The sequence below is a fragment of the Saccopteryx bilineata genome, chromosome 4 (genome assembly GCF_036850765.1).
Source record: "Saccopteryx bilineata isolate mSacBil1 chromosome 4, mSacBil1_pri_phased_curated, whole genome shotgun sequence".
NCBI classification, from domain to species: domain Eukaryota; kingdom Metazoa; phylum Chordata; class Mammalia; order Chiroptera; family Emballonuridae; genus Saccopteryx; species Saccopteryx bilineata.
Window position 1 is genome coordinate 229,227,190 of NC_089493.1, and position 21,825 is coordinate 229,249,014.

Here is a 21,825-nt window from a genome sequence, read left to right on the forward strand (position 1 = left end):
TTGATTTTGTTCATAGTCTCACACATACACTTTAGAATAAATTTCAGATTGCCAATGGCTGAGAAACAGGAAAAGCAAAAACAACAACTAAAGCTTGTTAAAAACTATTGCCTGGCCCTAGCCAGTTGGCTCAGTGGTGGAGCATCAGCCTGGCATGTGGATGTCCTGGGTTTGATTCCCAGTCATGGCACACAGGAGAAGCAACCATCTGTTTCTCTCCCCCTCTCCCTCTCACTTCTTTCTCTCTTTCTTTTCTCTTGCTGCAGCCATGGCTTGACTAGAGTGAGTTGGTCCCAGGTGCTGAGGATGGCTCCATGGCCTCTGCTTCAGGTGCTTAGAAGGGCTTGCTTGCTGAGCAACAAAGTAATAACCCCAGATGGGCAGAGTATCACTCCCTAGTGGGTTTGCTGGGTGGATCCTGGGAGGGCTGCATGTGAGAATCTATCCCTGCCTCCCCTCCTCTCACTGAATAGAAAAAAAAAAAAAAGGTATGGCCTAATAGTGATGTGCAAAGTAAAACTGAGAGCTTGGATATAAGAAATACGAGAAAAATTGAAAAAACAGATTTAATTTATTTTACAATTTTACAAATGATAAAACTGGAACACCAAATTGCTTACATAAACAATAGGGAAACAGTGTTGAACAGAATGAATTTGACAGAATAAACCTCATCTTTCAATTCCACAAATTATGTAAGAAATATCCAGTAGCAATTATTCTGTGCAGCAATGCTATATCTCTGTAAACTTCTCTTGCTATATACATTTGAACCACTTGTGCTTTTGCCTACACAAAGAAACAGTGTCTATTAAAAGGTGCTATTTAAATAGGTGACTCGGGGTGCAGGGGGCTGAAGCCACAATCTGAAAACTGCAATTCAAATACACTGCCAGCTTGAAGACTTTATTTTTTTTTTAATTTTTAATTTTTGTTTGTTTTTTTAAAAGATTTGGACAGACTAGACCCTTACTGTAACTGTAGGTATGAACAACATAGAATTAAGTTATAAAGTAGATAAAGCAGATTAGTAACTGAAGTCTCAAAAGAACTTCTTTACTCTAACGTGGTCTTATCTCTAGAGTGCTTCACAGTGCTGCCCCTGATGACATTAGCGCGTAACACGAATCTAATGTGTGTATATTACAGACCCAGTGCATATACACACGAACACACATATATAGCATTTTATATATGCATCACACATGTCTATTTGTACTATATAGATATATTATAGCACATATATAATAAAATATCTATTTCTAGGTGGTCTTTATTTGGATTTCTTTTCATTAAATACAAACAATAACCTCCTCTCATTCAACTTTTAAAACATTGGTATATTGATTAAAGTCTGATAGGGAAATTTTAAAATTGTAGAGGTAACAACTAACTCTATTTATTCTTCCTACACCCCTTCCACAATTATAGCTACTCCCAACAATAACCAGGTAAAAACAAAGCTTTTATGAACCAAATACCACATTGTGTGCACTGTGACTAACTGGCTCAAATAGAAATAAATTATTTTGTTACTACGTGAAAACAAAGCTTTGATGAGCCAAATACCACAGTGTATGCATTGTGACTAACTGGCTCAAATAGAAATAAATTATTTTGTTTACCCTTTTCCTGCGTAGTACCTTAACAACTAGTTGGTATGTACACTACCCATAGCATATAGAAGGCAGCTATGTTCACCACTAGACCACCAATGCAAGCATAGCATTACTGAAATAAATTGCTTCTGAAAGCATCTAGGTAGAAATTCCCACTAGCAATTGATATACATTCCATATGATACACTTGAATGCCCAGCACCTTCTTTCAGATAGAAAAACTTCCACAGTAATTTTGTCAGTCCTGTGGTCTGAATAAGTAGATTTGTCCAGAAAAGCTAGGCAATAGGTTTTCTGTAACTGACTCATTCTTTTTTTTTTTTATTCCAACAACTTAATATCAAGTATAAAAAAGGATGGGGAATAATGGTGAAAATGTTTCCAGCCTATTTATGTCAACAGCACAGTAACAACCATGTTCTCTAAAGCACAGAAATATTTTATAATCACCTACTTGAGCATTGCCAGGTACATGGTTAAATTGTGAAAAAGAAATAAAACTAAAGTTGTGAACACATAATAGTACAAAAGAAAAAGAATCCTCAAGATACTTCAAGTTTGTAATTATAATTTGATTTTATCATGATCCTTTTTGCTCCCTTGTTAGCTAAATCTCAATTTTTTTTCTTATTCTTGCTGTTAGCCTTCAGTGATCTTGCCTAACCCTGTAGGAAGGTCACAGTAGATCTTGAAGTATGTGTATGGCAGGGGGGATGGAATGTTATACGATAAGGAATGAGATGATCATGTTCAGTTTGCATTCTTTGAATACTAAATGCCTTTAATTGAATTCATTCTTGAGTATTGAAAGTTCCCTGAGATGAACAAAAGTAGTCTCAGTTGATACTGAAGCCCTTTTTATATGCTGAACATTTTCAAAACTGGGCAACGTATTTAGTGAACACAAAGCCTACAGTAACAAAGCAATGTGAAGCTGAAAAGGCACTACTCAATGCATCTATGAGATCAACTTCAATGCACAGAACAGTGAGTGGCTGGGATGCTTTTGTGTGGCCTTAAAATTGTTTAAACACATTTGTTGAAAATGTAGTAAGGATGGCAAGTTACCTTGCTGCTGCTTTTTAAGACAAATTTTGCATGAGTTCTGAAATGAATTTTATCTATAAGAATTTACCTGTGACTTCAAAATTTCTATTGAATTTAAATTAAAGGCTACTCAAACAACTTATTTGCAAATAGTCAAAATTAAGGTTCAGTAAACAAATCACCTCTTACCTTTGATTTATAGAGTCAATCAGATTTTTCAAATTTATATTCAAAACATGTCTAATTCTTCTTAAATTTCCAATAGATAAGAGGTTAAGGATAAAAGTACATTATATTCTACCCATTTTTATCTTTGCATCTTTTATGCATTCTACTTTGTTTTCTAAGAGACATATGAACTCTCAGAAAAACACTCTCTATATGACACAGTTCAACCATATTTTTAAAACAATACCACATACATTAATATATTGAGAACTGTACTTCTGTGGATATCCTTTTTCATGATAACAAACATATACATTCTCCATGCTATTTATCCTTTTCTCAGACTGTCTTCCCTAAAAAACCAAACATACATAGTCTGCATGCTACAGACCACCTTGCCCAAGAAACAGGAAGTCATCTAAGTTGTTTCAGGCCAAGAGTAGAAGTGGGAAAACAGCACTTCTGCTTTCAAAAGAAACAATTTACAATCAGAATTACCTAGAATAAGTTCCCAGCAAATAGGCCTATTGGTCAAATCTGTTATATGCTAAAACATTTTAAATCACTTTATTACTATTTCATGTGCTTCTTTGAAAACACATTATATGACAACATGAATAAATTTAACCACAGTAAAAATATTGGTCAATTTAATTCATTCAAAGTGCAAAATACTGACATAGTTTCATTGTTAAACTCTTAAAATGAATCATCTCTGTTATGAAAACAACACTCTGTTAGTCATGTTATTTTTGAACCAAGAAAATTTAACTATGATATAAAGAGCATGCCAATATTTCCATTTGAATAAGGGGGATATCAAAGAATTGAAAGTCACATTTCAGCCCTATTCAGTCAAACATTTATTCTAAATGGGAAAATGCTTCCACAAAATTATTATAAATTGTAAAACCTGTGGAAGTCTTCCTTCAAATAAAAATAAATTTTGAGTTTGGTAAATTTAAAATATCTAAAGATAACTTTCAGATTAGTAGAATAACACACTGTTATTTTCATGAAATAAGAATGGTTTGTTGTGTAGAAACATCAGTATTTTCTTTGGTACCAAAAGTTTTTTGTGTTTTTTTCAGCTAATGTTACCATCTCCGGTGACATAGAATATCTTTGCTTTAGAATGGTCAAGATTACTGCACGGTTCAGATTAGCAGGTACCTTCTACACCACTGGAAAACAATTCTGGAGGTTTAGAGTTGTGTAAAATTAAACTTTTTTATGAAGTCATTGTGTGAGTGCTCTTAAAAATTTAAGAACCTTAAAAATAATTACTTGAAGGTTACTTATCTCATTCAAATTGGTCTTAGAAAAGATTTCTAAGCACCCTAATACCCAAAACAAAAGATTTAAGATAAACAAAACAGAAATGTAAGATTAATGATCAGACTCAGAGTCCTGACTGAAGGCATTTACTTGAGTTGTTTAATCTTATGAATCTCACTGCTTAGTTTCCATCTCCATATCTGCTGACAAGGATGGTTAATTTCCCCAAGGGCTCAGTTGTGTTCCTGGGTTCCTCCTTTCATGTGCTTGGCATTGCTGGGGCAGCCCGACAGTGATGAACGAACGTCTCTGCTTTAGTAACTAATGACAAGTGCATTGTTGGATCTTGTAAACACTACTGATTATACATTCAAACTGTGTTCTTTGTGGAAGTGGCACTTACAAGGACCCTTGAAGTCAAAATATTTAATTTTTAGAGCACTTTGCAGGTATTTCATCAGCTAGTAGTAGAGTTCTCATGAATGTTCTTTATCACCTTTCAGGTAATTGGTCGATGCTGAAACCCAGTCTTGTTTTGGATCCTACTTTCAAATCTTAGGAAGCATCTTCAGAAAAGAAGTGCATATTCAGTTTGTTTGTCTGTTTTCAAATGTACTTCATTGCTTTACACACTTTCCTGTTGTCAGTTTCAGAGCGCCTCTATTATGCAGCACATTTAATGTTTTGAATTCTAATGGCATTCTGTGAGGACTTGCATTAGAAAAGTATCTATATTTTAAGTCATCATAGTAATGATATTTGACGGCTTTTCCATTCAAATCCTTAGGGAATGGCCAGAATCCATACAAGTGAATTTCATCACAGAATCTTGTGGCGAGTGTATACATGAGGAGACCTGTACTGGGTCTTTTGATGGGAACTTTGTTTGTCAGCCAGTAACTGGAAAAAACACATACAAACAAAGAGAAAAAGAATTTAGAGAAACATGTAACACCATCTATAGCAAGTTTAATATGTAGAAATAAAGTAAATAAAATTTAAAAAGTATTTTTATGAATAACTCTCAAAAGATTACTGAAAACACTTTGTAAGCATTTAGAATATTAATGCACTTTTTCTTTATCTTCTATTTTCTTGCATTTTTTTGGATGGCATATAATTAGTCAGGGGACTTGAAATGTAGGTAAATATTGCTGTGTAATCTTGTATCCAAAGTAAATTACTAGCAAACATTTATATACTGTACAGAGCAGAAACTTCCCAGAAAGTGTTAAGTATGCTGTGAAAGGCACAGTAATTGGGCAATGACTAAGTAATTCTGGAAAAAGAGAATTTGAAACTATGCCTACAGTTTTTAAAATCTTATTCTAACAGATTTATTCAAACTTCACTTGTCCAAGTCAGAAGTTATTAAGGCTAATTAAAAATACTGCCTCAATTCATAGAAGAACAACAAGATAAACAATGTATTTATAACAAGTTCACCATTTATGCAGTTTAACACTTTGCAAAATTGTACAATGTATTTCAGTGCTGATAAGCATTTTGTACTATTCATTTTAAAAGGCAATAGGATACTCCAAAATGTTCAGACCTATCATTGTTGCCACACTTTGTTCACCTGACAAACATATATACAAATTGAGAAGTTAATTATCACTTCCGGTGTGGAAGGGGTTTCTAATAGTTCTTCAGATACTCATTATCTTATGTGGAAAATGCTTTCAAAGTTGTCTAATAATAAATGTCTGAGCTTTACTTTTGTTTTTATTAATTTTATTAATTTCAGGAAAATACATTCCCTGCTATCAAATGTAAAGGGAAGATAATATGATTCTGGTTGTTGCTGTATTTAAATACTTGTCTTAGATTTTACATATTAATTCCTTTTAAAAATAATACTTTATGAAGCTTTTTAGAGGGGCACCAATAGACCTAGATGATTGAATATGAAAACAAACTAAAAAACTTTTATTTTAATTCATTTGACAGAAAAATATTGGACTTTCAATATGCATCTGAAATAAAAAATATATATACTTTGTCATTATCAATCCCTTTTTATTTCCTTTGTCCCACTCCTTCAAACAGGATTGACCTTTTATATATTTTATTTTTCTTGGGGTTCTGAAGGCCACAGGCTGAAATGTCAGAGCAACAATGTGAAATGCATTATTGACCTTTTGTTATCACAAGTTTTAAGAAAGCCTATTCTCAGTAAAGAAGGTTCATAAGGAATTATCAGAGAACATCAAAGAACTTTTTCACAACCCAAAGGTAGCTGAACGAGCGAAAAGCATACCACACGTATTGCTAACATCATGATGAGAAGACAACGATAGATTTCATGACTATAGTTTGAAAACTGAAGATTCTCACAGCTTTGAGAAAATAGGTGTTCTTAATGTGAAATGATTATTATAAGAAAGTCTTGTGAGTGTTATCTGTGTGTGGTTACAAATGTCAGTTAATGCAGTTGGTTAGTTTTATTTATTTATTTGGTGACAGAGATGGGGGGGCAGGTAGAAACAGACAGGAAGGGAGAGAGATGAGAAGCATCAATTCTTTGTTGTGGCATCTTACTTGTTCGTTGATTGCTTTCTCATATGTGCCTTGAATGGGGGGTTACAGCTGACCGAGTGACCCCTTGCTCAAGCCAGTGAACTTGGGTTCAAGCCGGTGAGCTGTGCTCAAACCAGATGAGCCCATGCTCAAGCCAATGACCTTGGAGTTTTGAACCTGGGTCCTCAGCGTCCCAGTCCGATGCTCTATCCTCTGCTCCACCATCTGGCCAGGCTGCAGTTGGTTAGTTTTTTAAAAAATGCATGTTAACCAGTGTCACCCACCTAATAAATTCAACCAAAATAAATGCATTTCTCTAAAAAGTTTTAAAGTGGGTGAATTTCAAACTCACTCAAAAATGTGTGTTTCCATCAGGGAGTGTCAATGATTGAAAACAGTTTGGCAGTCAGAGGTTTTGCTAAATTATGTGTGTTAATCTTATTGTAAGATGACAAAAAAAACTAGTAGGCAATAATATAATGTTACTTGTAAGGGAATAAAGATCACATTAAATGTAACTCCTTGATCACATTATAAATAAATGCTTTCCATTTCTTATTTCTGATGAAATTTGCTGGAATTCACTTAACTATAGTGGGTTATAGACAAAATAACAAAGCAGTTTCTATATGTGGTACAAATACACAACTCTAACGTTAGAAAGAAGTGCTTAGGCAAAATTATTGGCTTAAATATTTCAAAAAGGTGTCAGAGATGTATAATTACTCAGCATTTTTAGATCCAGGCGCCTTATGAGATACCACAGACAATTAGTGAGGCTGTCTTCTTACCTGAAGTACCTGACATCTAAATGCAGAGCAGGCAAATGAGTATTATGGAAACATCAGCACATTCAGAAACTACGTAATAGAAAAATTTAATTCTTGTGACAATTCTCAATTTATTGTGATGTCAGTGAGAATTTTTGTGGAGGAAATAAATATTTGAATTTTTAATTCTAGGATTTTCCTAGAATATTAATTAATATTAATAAAAATTGTGTTTTAAACACTAAATTCTGATCACAAAGAATTTTACTGGAAAATAATAGGTAGAAATACTTTAGAAACTTGCTGTGTTTTATTTAATATAATTAATTAAGTTATTTACTTTTAGAGAGAGGAGAAAGAGTGAGAAAGGAGGGAGTGGAAGAAGAAGGAAGCATCAACTCATAGTTGATTCTCATATGTACCTTAACCAGGCAAACCCAAGGTTTTGAACTGGTGACCTCAGCGTTCCAATTGGAAGCTTTACCCACTGCACCAACACAGATCAGGCAACTGTGTATTCATCTGTGCAATTAAAATATTGGTGTCAACAAACTTACCTTTGGAAATGCTAACAGAAAAAAAAATAAGTTTTATGATGTTTGGCTTGTAAAAATTTGAATTATTGCAAAGGAAAATACCTTTGCAAGACATTTTTGGAAAAAAGGCACAAAATAAATGCCTCTTATCCTGTTGAATTCTAAAAATAATCACAAGAAAACAGATCTTAATAAATGGCATCAGCATGTAACAAATAGATTAAAAAAATAACACTTTTTGAAATTAAAAAATCATAGGAGCTATTCCAAATACAGTCAGTAAGAGTTTAATATATATATATATATATTTATTATAAATCTAGTGTCATGCTTGAAATTGTATAGGCCTGAGTTACCAGGATTCATTATTTTCCCAAAAACAAATTCCACATGTGAAAAAGACAAAAATGAATATTCTTTTTAAATTCCATTAGCATAATCAGGTAATATCAGTCAACTTTACAAGCCAAACCCCAGAGTACAATTTTAAAAGCCACATTTGAAAGTATCTGCTTATATACAAGCTGACATATGAAAACTGTAAGTTTGTTGTGAGGAAGTTATTTAAAAAGATAGACTATTAACTTTTTAATATGAATTAGGACAAAATTGAATTGAAAAGATTGCATTGATAAAATAATGAATTACTCATACTGTAATTCAGTGCAAGCTGGCCTAATTTTATCTCAAATTCTTATCTGTTGTAGCTTAAAATTTAGTAATATTTTCAAGTCAGGAAATAATCTAGTTTCCATGTATGTATTTATTTTTATAAGTAAATTAATTTATAAAGTTATAAAATAAATGCAGGTTTCTGGTAGAAAACTCAAAGGAAAAAAATAAGTGAAAAAAATATATAACCTATAATATATCATATAGAGATAATTATTGTCATAATGTGCAGCATCTTTTTATTTCCCTGACCATTTTGGATATTAAAATATATTACCATTATTTATAGACACAGAATATTTTTTGTCAGCTAGGTTGTTTTACTGCAGATATTATTAATTTCCTCTCAACCTCCTTTCCTTTCTTTCTTCTTTAATATTGTAATACTCTATCTTGTATGAAACAAACTCATTCTGAATTTTATGTTAAATTAAACGTATATATATATATTTTAAATAAATACAATCAACTCACTACTTTCTAGTATGGAAGCTCTGTTCTTGCTGAGCAAGGTGTCTTATCTATTATTACTCCAATTCATCAGTCCCATTTTTTATTTCTGATGAACTCAACACCAGGGATGCCTTTACTCACTGAATCAGGGTGCTATCAAAGGCCACATTATGGTATGAATATGTGTTATAATGCTTTTGCATCCTTGGGAAACTTATTTTATTTCCCCAGACATAGGTTAATAATATTTAACATATGAGTTTGTTATGATCACGTAGAAGAGAATATTAAGTGTGGAAAAATACAGCATAAAACTTGCCACATAGTAGTAGTAGCAGTTGAATTTCAACATATCCCACAACAACTCATCCTTCAATCCTACTCACACATCTCACCTCTCTCTTCGCACCTTCTGTAACTACATACTGATGGACAAGTGAGGCCATGTCATTTAACCTCAATGAGCATATTTTCTTATTTAAGAAACAAAAGCATTTCATTGTCTGGCTTTGGGGTTTTCTCCATTGATAAGATTCTACTGCTGTTTTAAATCTTCTCTCCTGGCGAAACTGCATGTTTCCTGATACACTTTTGGACCTGTTCTGCTCTTTCCTTCTTATTCTGTTCCATTTATTTTCTTTCAGGCTTTAATATATTGCAAAGCAAAGAAGTTACTCAAAATTACTTGATTTTAAAGCCAGTAGTATGTTAGCTTTTATCTCATTATAAAGTTAGATAATAACCACCTGATGAGTCAAAATATACAATTATTTCAAGCAACTGACATTTTAGAAATAAAAGCAAAAAATGTTATATTCAACAAAATTTAATACACTAGGGAGAGTTCACACTCAACATATTGGCAAGTAAGAAATATTAATTTGTGTTTATATTTAAAAAAAAGTCTAAAATATAATTTTTAAAATATTACTTATGATAATTAAACATGAAAATTTACAGAAGAATTTGAATAAAGAGTATGAAATCTTATTGTGCCAATAGTTTTTTCCCTCCAACAGTTTTTAACTTAATATTATTTGCATTAAAAGTTTCCATTTATGAGCCCAGAAATTCTTTTATCTGGAATATGAGATGAAGGACACAGCATAGTGCACTCTTGGTTCAGAAGTCTTTTCTATTTCTCCTCATATATTTAACCTTTCCATAACTGAGCTTTGTGCTTGGTTCTACAGGAAGATTCTGCTTAGGGTATCACATGGCTTCTGGTTCTAAAAGTCTACAAAAATTAGGGATATTATAACAAAATTAGCTTTCTATAATTTATCATCCAAATTCTAAACCCTATCCCCAATACTAATTCTTTTATAATATCTAAATAATATGTATAAACTTTCAGAGGTTCTGTCTTACATATTTGTCAATATGTTGGTTCATTTTTCGGCAGAGTATATATGTAGAGGATATATAATGTAAAACATAAAGATGTCATACCCGGGCATATTAAACCAGAACATCTCTGGCATTTTTCTTTCAAGTGTTTAAATAATCTTTTCATTGAAGTCCCAGTCTGTAGTATGCTACATAACATGCATTGATTTTTTTAAAGTGCATAAAACTTAATTTTCTTTTAAAATTGTTTTGGTAAATAAAGTTCATGACATTTTTTAAGACTATGAGATAATTTGTCTTGCCACAAAATTAAGGTTGGGGATCATTTATTAAAAAACAAAAAAACAAAAAACTAACAAAAAAAAAAAACTTCCAGCACAGTACTTATTGAGAATAATTTTGTCTACCATGAATTAATTAATCCTTATATTATTCCAGGGAAGCAAAAAGTTACAATCTTAAATCTGCTTCTTGTATGGGGAAACAAAGAGATAGAATGATATATTTTATGTGATTTAGCAAATGAGGTAAACCCAGGAGTAAAAGCAGAAGCAATTTATTAAAAGGTAACAATTATAATAATAAGTTACTGAGTATTCATAATGGCCAGAGACAGTGTTAAGAGTTTCAGGTTTCCTGTTTGTTTCTTTGTATGTTTTCATTTAATCCTCACCACAAACCTATGAACAGATGTTATTTCACAGAGGAAGAAACCAAGGATAGGAAAGGTTAACCAGTTTAAGATTGTGGAGATTGTAAATGATGGAACCAAATTTAAGCCCATATCTATCTGATTATGACTTTATTTATTTATTTATTTATTTTTGTATTTCTCTGAAGTGAGAAGTGGGGAGGCAGAAAGACAGATTTCCACATGTGCCTGACCAGGACCCACCCAGCATGCCCATTAGGGGGTGATGCTCTGCTCATCTGGGGCATTGTTCTGTTGGAATTGAAATCTTTCTAGCACCTGAGGCGGAGACCATGGAGCCATCCTCAGCACCTGGGGTCAACTTTTACTCCAATGGAATCTTGGCTGCGGGAGGGGAAGACAGACAGTGAAAGGAGAGGGTGAAGCTTGGAAAAGCAGATGGGCGCTTCTCCTGTGTGCCCTGGCCGGGAATTGAACCTTGGACTTCCATATATCAGGCCAACACTTTACCACTGAGCCCCCCTGCCAGAGCCTGATTTTATTTTTATCTAAAAAGGAACTGATTTATTTAACTTCTTAAGAGCATTCAGCTTGAAATGGCAAATCTTTGGGACTATTTTCAATATTGAGTTCACATGGGGCAAAATAAAAGATTTGTCTAGTTTTTTGGTGATTAATAGTCTGGTGTTGATGATGTGTTCTATACAGAAAGTTTCTGGCATTTTTGTTTTATTCAAAGGTAAATAAGAGCTGACCTATATACAGGACTCACTTTTCCCAAGTACACTCTCAATAGTCTTTGAAATCAGAAGAGGATTTTGTAGTTTCAATATATAACTTACTTAACCACATTGCAAATGCCAAAGGCAGTGACACTATATCAAAGGGTAGGGATTTCCATACAAATTTGAATAAGATTTCTTAGAGAAGCATTTTGAAGTGTCAAGAAAATGAAATCAGAAACTTGTAACCTCAACAGGTCAATGTGTCAATAATATTTTTCTATGAACCCTTTGTATGCAGAGGTCTGTATTAAGTAGTTTCGAAAAAGAAAATAGAAAAATCTTTTCTACAGAGGCCTAGATAGCCTACATACAGAAAATGTTTTTATCCATCTCTTAACTCTAATACATCAGAAGCATAAAGGAATAATGACAAGGGGAAAGGAGTGGGAACACTACTCTAGGTTCAATAATCTCTATATTTTATTAGATAAATATATATGTGATTTGATGTCCAGTATAGGAAACAGACTTTGACCTTAACTCTGATATTCATCCTTTATCTTTTTATCTGATCAGGTCCATAGTCCATATGTATAGATGTATTGTTAATTCATTACTGTGATATTAATCATCCTACACAAAACTCAGTTTCAAAGTACTGTCATATAAACTTCATAAAAACCTGTGATATATGCTATAGAATATATTATCATCCCTATTTCACTGAAGGAGCAATTAATAGCTCAAGAAGTAAAATAGATTGCTCAATTTTACTCAACCAATTCATTGTACATTGGTATGTCGGTAAATGATTAATAGCAGACACTGACTAGGGAGACAATTACTGACTTGCAGCATTTGCCACTTTCTGTGGTGTAAATGTTCCCATTATGGCTAATTTCAAGGTTCTAATGTGACATCAGTGAACTGTGAGATGGAAGAAGCTGGCACAATTAGTTCTTGTAAGCCACTACAAGCCAGCTTCAGTACACCAATGACTTCAGAAAAGATAAAAGAAATATTAGTTTGTACAAGGAAATTCAGTTAAAGGAACTTGATTCCAAAAAATTTCCAGGAAGTTGTCTATTTTTACCCCATTTGTAAAGAGTGAAGAGGGGGAAATAACTTGCATCTCTGTGAAGATAGCTCCACTACATACTAATAGAAAAGTTTAACATTATTTTATAATAAAAACAGGTACATCTATTTTATCTCATGACATTCTAGCACAGTGCTGGATACACAATCTGTACTTAATGATTGTTTATTTAATTTCTTCTTGCTGGCATTTTAGAGTGTAGTATTAATAAAATGGAGCACAGTCATGGCTTGGAAACCTCTAAGTAACAATACTCAATGGTAAGAAATCCCTGGAAAAGCTGTAGTCCTAGATTTGCTTTGCCTTTAGCTAACTCTGTGATCTTGGGAACACCCAATAAACTTATTCAGCTTCAAATTACCAACAAATAAAATGAGTTTCTTAATATGGTTTCCACCACATCTAAAACTCTCATTTATTAAAAGTCACAAGTAATCTGAGTTCAGATTGAGGAATGTCAAAGTTCATCCAGTTGTAGCAGTAATCTTTATGTTTTGCTTCTAGTTATTAACTTCTAATACTTTTATAATGTATGATCTGAGTTAACATGCAGCATTTCCCTTCAATGACATTATAGAGCTATTTGATAAAGTCATCCTTGCTGAGAAATCTAATATTATTTCTAGTTTTCTGTAATACTTATAACTACAGGTCATAAAATGTACTTATAAATTCATAATAAATTAATTTTTGATTATCTAAAATAATTAAACTATCCACTATAATTTTAAAAATAAAGCTGATGAAAGAGAATGATATCATATAGGAAAGATAAGTACCATATAATTTCACTTATATGCCTGATCTAATGAATAAAATAAGCTAACAAAATAGAAACAGACTCACAGTTACAGAGAATAGACTGACAGCTATCAGAGGGGAAGGGGGTTGGAGGTTGGATGGAAAAGGTGAAGGGATTAAGCAAAGAAAAAAAAGCTCACAGACAACAGTGTGATGATTATGGGAGAGAAAGGGGGATAAAGAATGTAGAAGAAGGTAAAGGGGGAATTAATAATAAGGGAAGGAGACTTGAATTGAGGTGGTGAACAAACACTACAATATACAGATGATGTATTATAGGATTGTGGAATTGAGATCTATATAATTTTATTAACCAATATCACCCCAATAAATTCAGTAAAAATAAGAAAAAGAAAACGTTGCTGAAAAAATAAAATAAACAGATGAATCTTTTAGACTTTATTTGCTATGTCAGAAAACTAAGTGAAATTTAAGTGGATCACATAAAAACATGATCATATGTAGTTAGATTTTGATGAAGAAGAATTTAAAAATAATTATAAAATAATTATAGTATAAAAATGGATTTTAACTGTATTTTGGGACATTTCAAAGATAATGCTTAAAAACTTGAACTGGTACATGGAGGTTATGGAAAAAAATAATGTGGTTGTAATGCCATAGTTCTTAATTAACCCAAAAGAATTCTGAAGGACAATTCAAATCGATAATCTACACTGTCAGTATGAGGAAGTGGTGACGTTCAAATGGTGAATTACTGGCAACACAGAAAGGGAGTTTTTTGAACCATGATGGAGGAGTTAAATGAGGTTAATGCTGAACTTCTTTTTGTATGATTTTTCTTATGAAATCAGATTGCTTTCTGAACATCAACAATTATGAAAACCTTAAAATTTTCTAATTAAGATTAAAAAGTAGTAAAACTATTGATCATAAGACACAGATTCTTATAAAAAAATAAAATGGGGGTTGGTAATCCCAAAGCCTAGCAAAAATTGGTTGGATATTGGAAGCTAAAAATGATAGTGGTACTTTTTCCATTCAAAATTTTCCTTTACATAAACATATATTCCTAGCAGGCATTTAGAGATTACACTTCCACATTCCCCAGCCAACATAACAGTTTCCCAATAAAAGCCCACTTTACTATGGTAGCAAAATATAGAGAATTCTTCTAATGGTCTGATGGTCATATTTAAGCTTGATTTGAGCCATTTTCAAATGTATATGCTTAGGTTACATCAATAAGTCAGGTTACATTAACCTTACAGATAGAATTTGTGCTAAAATCTATTTCAGGAAGAATAAGGACCAACAAAATGAAATTTATAATCCATTTTTGTAAAAATGCTTATTAGCAAAGTATACAATTGTCAGCCGATAATCAGAGTTCTTCTCAAAGCCTAGTGAAGTAACAGAATCAAGATAGCCATAAGCAAGTTCAGGGTAGTTCCTTAAAGCTTTCCCAGCAAGCATCAAAATTACAGCAGATATGGAGGCTAGTCAAACTTAGGTCATTATTTTCTATTTTAATTCCTGTCATAAAGGATGTAATGCTGAAGAGACTGAGCATTAGACAATCGCCTTGTCTTTGGCATAAACTTATCACTTAGTATAGGACATTCTATGTTGAGAAAGGGGTTACCAGATAAAATGAACAAACAAAAACAAATATATAAAAAAACACCCAGAATACTTGCTGAGGCGATCCCAGGGATGCAGGCTTTGGTCTCTGAATTAACTCCAAACCTACTTGCCACTAGAAATACTACTGTTGTAATTCTGCTCCACAAGATTAATTAGAAGATAATTTTAATTTTTTATACTTTGAAGAGTTATAAGGTGATATAAACTATTTTTTACCAAATGAAATGTTAGTAAATTCTTGTTTGTTTTTCCCTCCAGATGTCAATCTTTATTTGATACAAGTTCTATCTAATGGAATCAATGCAATGTTCCTCTCTTTTATCTTTGTTACTTTTAATTAATGTTGGTCACTTCAACACATTTTTAAGCAGAATGAAAATATAAATCACATTTATAAAGTAGCTGCTAAATGGAAAAACATTAGTAGAGATTTTTAAAAAATGAATGGTCTTGTACTTCTGAATAAATAAAACAATCAGAAATAGAGTCGTTAAGACAATTACCTTATGTAATATACTAATCTTTTCAATGGAAGGGTATGAAAGTGAAAACAGTACTACAAAATCAAGCTGTTGTTTAACAAACTGCACTTTGCCTGAGACTAGCCCCTTATGATATTTACCATAATATTCAGTCAAAATTCAATGTTGAAAGAATTAAATTGGGTCCCTTTATTTTTTCTTTGCAAATAATAACTCAAGGGCCCTGGCCAGTTGGCTCAGCTGTAGAGCGTCGGCCTGGCGTGTGGAGGTCCCAGGTTTGATTCCTGGCTAGGGTAAATAGGAGAAGAGCCCATCTGCTTCTCCACCTTTCCTCCTCTTCTTTATCTCTCTCTTCCCCTCCCACAGCCAAGGCTCCATTGGAGCAAAGATGGCCTGGGAGCTGATGATGGCTCCATGGCCTCTGCTCAGGCACTAAAATAGCTCCATCTGCAACGGGAGCAATGCCCTAGATGGGCAGAGCATCGCCCCCTGGTGGGCATGCCAGGTGAATCCTGGTCGGGCTCATATGGGAGTCTGTTTGACTGCCTCCCTGCTTCTAACTTCGGGAAAATACCAACAAAACAACAATAACAAAAAACAAACCCTCAAAAATGAATCATAGACATAAATGAAAAGCTAAAACTCTTAGAAGAAATAAAGAAATAATATAACATGACCCTAAGCAAAGTGTTCTTAATATGACAGCAAATGCACAAACAATAATAGAAAAAATAAATGGAGCTTCATCAAAATTAAAAATGTTGTGTTTCACCCTGGCCGGTTGGCTCAGCGGTAGAGCGTCGGCCTAGTGTGTGGAGGACCCGGGTTCGATTCCCGGCCAGGGCACACAGGAGAAGCGCCCATTTGCTTCTCCACCCCTCCACCGCGCTTTCCTCCCTGTCTCTCTCTTCCCCTTCCGCAGCCAAGGCTCCATTGGAGCAAAGATGGCCCGGGCGCTGGGGATGGCTCTGTGGCCTCTGCCTCAGGCGCTAGAGTGGCTCTGGTTGCAACATGGCGACGCCCCGGAGGGGCAGAGCATCGCCCCCTGGTGGGCAGAGCGTCGCCCCTGGTGGGCGTGCCGGGTGGATCCCGGTCGGGCGCATGCGGGAGTCTGTCTGTCTCTCCCTATTTCCAGCTTCAGAAAAATGAAAAAAAAAAAAAAAGTTGTGTTTCAAAGGATATCATTAAAAAATGGAGAAAACCTCCCATAAGATACATGGAAATATTTGCAAATCACATATCTGATAAGGGACTAGCATCTACCACACATAATAATATATACACAAATAATACTTTGTTTGAAAAAGGAGCAAAGGAATAGTCATTTTTCCAAAGAAGATATAAATTGTCAATGTGCACATGAAAACATGGTGAACATCATTAGCCATCAAGGAAATGTGAGTCAAAACAACAACGAGATATTTTTTTCACACCAACTAAAATGGTTATAATAAAATAGACAATTAATGTGTTGGTGAGGAGATGATGCAGTTGAAATCCTCATACATTGCTAATGCTTGTATATGAGGGTAAAGTGATGTATTCTCTTTGCTACAAGGTCTGGAAGTTTCTTAAAGGTTAAACCTTGAAATATCATATGATGCAGCACTTGTATTCCTAGGTACAAGATTCTTTCCTCAATCAAACTTTAGACTCCATTGTACCCTCTTGTCAACTAAGCCATTTTGTCTTGTGTGTCCATCCAGTTTTAGAAAGATTCCTGCCAAGTTAGTTTTGGAAGACTCCCTCAACTTTTGGTATCAGATCACCCTTGCCATCTGATCAAATCCTCGTTCCCCACATTTTTCCAGTTTACTGTGAAATATAAATTTATAGACAAGTAAATTTAGTATATTATGCTTATGCAATTGTATTAGGAAAGGTCAGTCACATTACTTATAGACATAGCTACATAATATTCAACTAGTGAATTCAAGTTCAATTTAGTTCTTGTTTAAAGAATTTGATGAAGTATTGCTTCAGGGGTCCCCAAACTTTTTACACAAGGGGGCAGTTCACTGTCCCTCAGACCGTTGGAGGGCCGCCACATACAGTGCTCCTCTCACTGGCCACCATTGAAAGAGGTGCCCCTTCCGGAAGTGCGGTGGGGGGCCCAGATAAATGGTTTTAGGGGGCTGCTTGCGGCCCGCGGGCCATAATTTGGGGATGCCTGTCAGGGCTTAGAAAACATCCAATCAAATGAAACAAAATAAACAAAAAAAAACTTAGAGTTTCTTCTTTTAAACTTGATAAATTTTGAAAGGCAGAAAGAAATAATCATTAGGTTTCCATCTAGAATGTGAATTATACAGTTCAATTGAATCAGCAATCATGAAACACATAGATTTAGAAACAGTGGCCTACAACAACCATTTATTTCATACTGTTTGGTTTTTTTTAGCTATACTGATGTAATAGAAATTCCAGGAATGAGAGGAACAAAACTTTTTTTCCAGACACTTTGAATAAGAATATAAGTTGATGGAGATAATTAGCTCAGACTTCATAACAATAAACTTATCAAGAGGGTGAAACATAACTTTCTTTAAAATGAAAATGTAATTGAAATGGTTTTTTGTTGTTATTGTTGTTGTTCAAGAGAAATATTTCCATAATAAAGCACCTCCAATCACTTGTTTAATAACTGATTCTACTTTGAAAACAATTTGAAGACAGGCAATCTGTTAGAGCTAGCTCACATAGTGTGTGTACAGTATTCGGGACCATCTGTTTTACTTGGTGTTAAGACATTCACATAATATTGTTTTGTATGCTGACTCAAATTTCATTTGGAAACTTCCTGAATACACAAAACACCCATAGAGGTAGAAAGCGAGAGATAAAACTGGGGAATATACAGGTTTAAAAAAAGAGTATACACTGCTGAAAAATAAATTACATTTAAATTTTGGAATAAGAGTAATTAGGTTTAAAATATTAAGAAATCTCATACTGATTCTCCTATGTATTTCTTAACTAATAAAGACACCTCTAAAATGTCTCAGTTGCTATCTCTATAGTCATTCTTTCAGGTAAAGAGGATAAATAAAATGTAACACCCAAAAGGTTACAAATCATTAAAAGTCACAGGGAATCTGTAAGAGCTGACTGAAGTGTCCTTTACTTTGTATTGGCATGAAAGCAAGCTCTTTTGTCTTTGGCCCGGCAATTATGTATGAAAGCAAACTTAGGAACTCATGGACTGAGCTCTAGGTCAGAGGGACATTAACTTAGAGAATCTAAGAGACAAAAAGGCCAACCTGTAGACTTCCATACTAAATAAGAAAATATTCCTATTATAAGTTTCTTCAAATGGCTGCCTACATCAGAGACTTTGGTAAGTTAAATCTTTAATCACCTTATTAGACCAGTGATTATTCACAGAAGAAGTGAATTTCTGGAGTGGAATTAGAAGAAGTATAATAAATATTCTAATTGTTTTGATTGGGTTTAAGTCATCCGATTTAATTTATTGTGAAATTCCAAAGGAAGTGTAAGGTTGGTGGATAATGGGGGATGGTCATGTGGGGAAACCAGACCCCGAACTTTGGATAGGACCGCCCACAACCAAGCGCACCTAAAGAAACTTCCGAGGAACCCTTTGGAAAACAGCGACTGTCTGCCAGCCAGTGAGATTTCACCACGTCATATTAGCTTGACCACCCTAGGGACCCTCTAAATATCTCCCATGCGGGTCACCCCTTGCGACTTCCTTGGCGTCCATCTTTCCTCGGGGCCAGGGAACCTTGTCAGGAGGAATACGTGCTGTACTCAATAAAGCCTTTTATTATCCACACTTTGTGGCTCTGGCCCCTTCCTTCCTTCTCAGCGGGGAAAAATACCTTACCGGAAGTGTGTGAAATTTCATAATTTTCTAAAGGAGCAAGTTTAAAAAATTTGGGCGATGCTCTATAAATTCTACTTAAGAAAATTTCACAATATTACATTAAACTTTCTATGTAGTTGGTGTTGAAGAAATGTACCTTATAAGCAGGGAAATAAGTGCACTAGTGGTTATTTCATACTTTGCTTATTCTGTCTGCAGCAAATTATTAAGTGTTCAAGATTCAGTGCTATTTCATCAACTCTGGCCATTAGGTGGCCTTTTAGGCCTGGCAACTGATTATTATAAGAAAAATAAATTATACTGTATTCAAATGGAATATTAATACAAAAAATAAATGTGCATTTTATTTCCATGAAATTAATGTCTGTCTTAGGTAGTTAGCACTGCAATGAATGTAGTTCCAATTTCTTTAGTAAACATGTAATGCATATGTAAATATGCCTCTAGTTTGCTATGCAAACTAGATATTTTAAATAACTTTTTAAAAGAAAAGATTATTTAATTTATAGATTGAGAAAGCTTTCCCTGAAATTGAATTGCCACTAGGCTCAATTTAAGTTGAGTATCTTAAAGTCAAAAATATAATTGTAAGTTGTATAATTTGTATAAAGTTAATTTGGCAGAATAAACAAATCTTTTCCTTCTCTCTTAGCATTTCAGCAGCACTTTCTGCATTTTCAGAACTCAAGTCCTTTGAAGAGTCTCTGACCAGAAAGGACATGGGCACTCTGATATATACACTACTTCAAAACCCTCTTTTCAAAATATGACAGAAGTCTGGTTGGTTTGGGATGACCTAAGACTATTTTTTTTTTATATGTGGTTCTGTAGACTAAAGAAATTGGAACTACACTGCAGTGCTAAGTGAGGATCTTCATTTGTCTTGTCACACAGTCTGGTCAGTGGCTCTGTTCCCTTACCATATTTAAGAGCTGACTACATATTCCAATGTGAGAAAACACTGCTCCTTTTCAAACAGAACTTGTACATAAGTTTCAATTTCCAGTTGATTCATCAAAACAAAGCTTGTTCAGAAAGGGGGAAAATTACAAATTACTTACATCTGTTCAACCTAAAACATTATTCATACTCTGCCAGTGATGACTGCTAAACCATCTGGGGAATATGATAGGTGTTCGGGGAAAAAATCCTGTCACAGTGCAATGAAGTAATGACACGTGTGAAAGCCTCAGTGTTATCTCATAGTGCTGTGATGGCTTTTGGGTCTTTTGGGATAGACAAGTTCTGGATTTATATGCACACAAATGGGAAGCACTTACCTACTAAACAATGTTACATAGAAAGCATGATCATAGTTGTTAAATTAATGAGTAATTGGAATCAAGAGATTCTGAAATAAATGAAATTATTACATGTTATTGGAAATAGAACATTTCATTCTAATTAATAAAATAAATATATAAGTATACTATCAAGTATATCTATATAATGTACATAGTTATATGTCACATATTATGTTTATATATACAAGTATACCTATGTAAACATAATATGTAGAAAAACACACGGAAATAAACATGTAATGCATATGTAAATATGCCTCTAGTTTGCTATGCAAATATATATATATATACACACACATACACATAAACAAACATGTAATAATTATCTAAATATCAATACATAGTTGATGATATTGCCTTATAAATAGTTTGGTATAGCAAGCCTTTTTTTAAAATCTAATGTAAGCTAAATCAAAGTTCAATTTCCTTTTAACAATGAAGATGTGTTGATAAAACTCTGCCTAAGATGAGACATTTTTGTTATAAGACTTATTTCAGCCAGTTTTTTCAAGAATGTGCCAAATATGAATCTGATACTTGACCCTGTTTCCTACTTTTCAGAAACTTTTAATAGTAACTTAAAAAAATAAATTTGCTCTAAAATTGATTTATTGCCAGCTATTTGGACACACCTGAGGGAATATACATTTTAACTTCCTATTAGGAAAATGCTTACATAATCACTAATCTATTCACTAACCTTCTCTTGACATTTGTGTTACAAGTTAGAAATTCCTGAATTATATTATAAATTTTGTTGTGAGTGCCATAGATAAAAATGTCGAATAGAATAAGTTCAGTGTCAAGAAATAAATATGAACTAAGTCTCTTAAATCTGAATTGTGAAACTATCTGTTTTTAAAACTTTTTTACAGAAACATCTTTGGGAAT

General features: G+C 33.6%; 1 protein-coding gene across 1 annotated transcript in view; it reads right to left on the reverse strand.

Moving 5' to 3' along the window:
• Window positions 1-605: 605 nt before the first annotated feature.
• ST8SIA4 (ST8 alpha-N-acetyl-neuraminide alpha-2,8-sialyltransferase 4) overlaps window positions 606-21,825 on the reverse strand; it is a 97,708-nt gene continuing 76,488 nt past the window's right edge. The window contains exon 5 of the mRNA XM_066273903.1: window positions 606-5,012. Within this exon, the coding sequence (XP_066130000.1) occupies window positions 4,730-5,012 (283 nt within the window). The 3' untranslated portion in view covers window positions 606-4,729. The remainder of the gene's footprint in view (window positions 5,013-21,825) is intronic.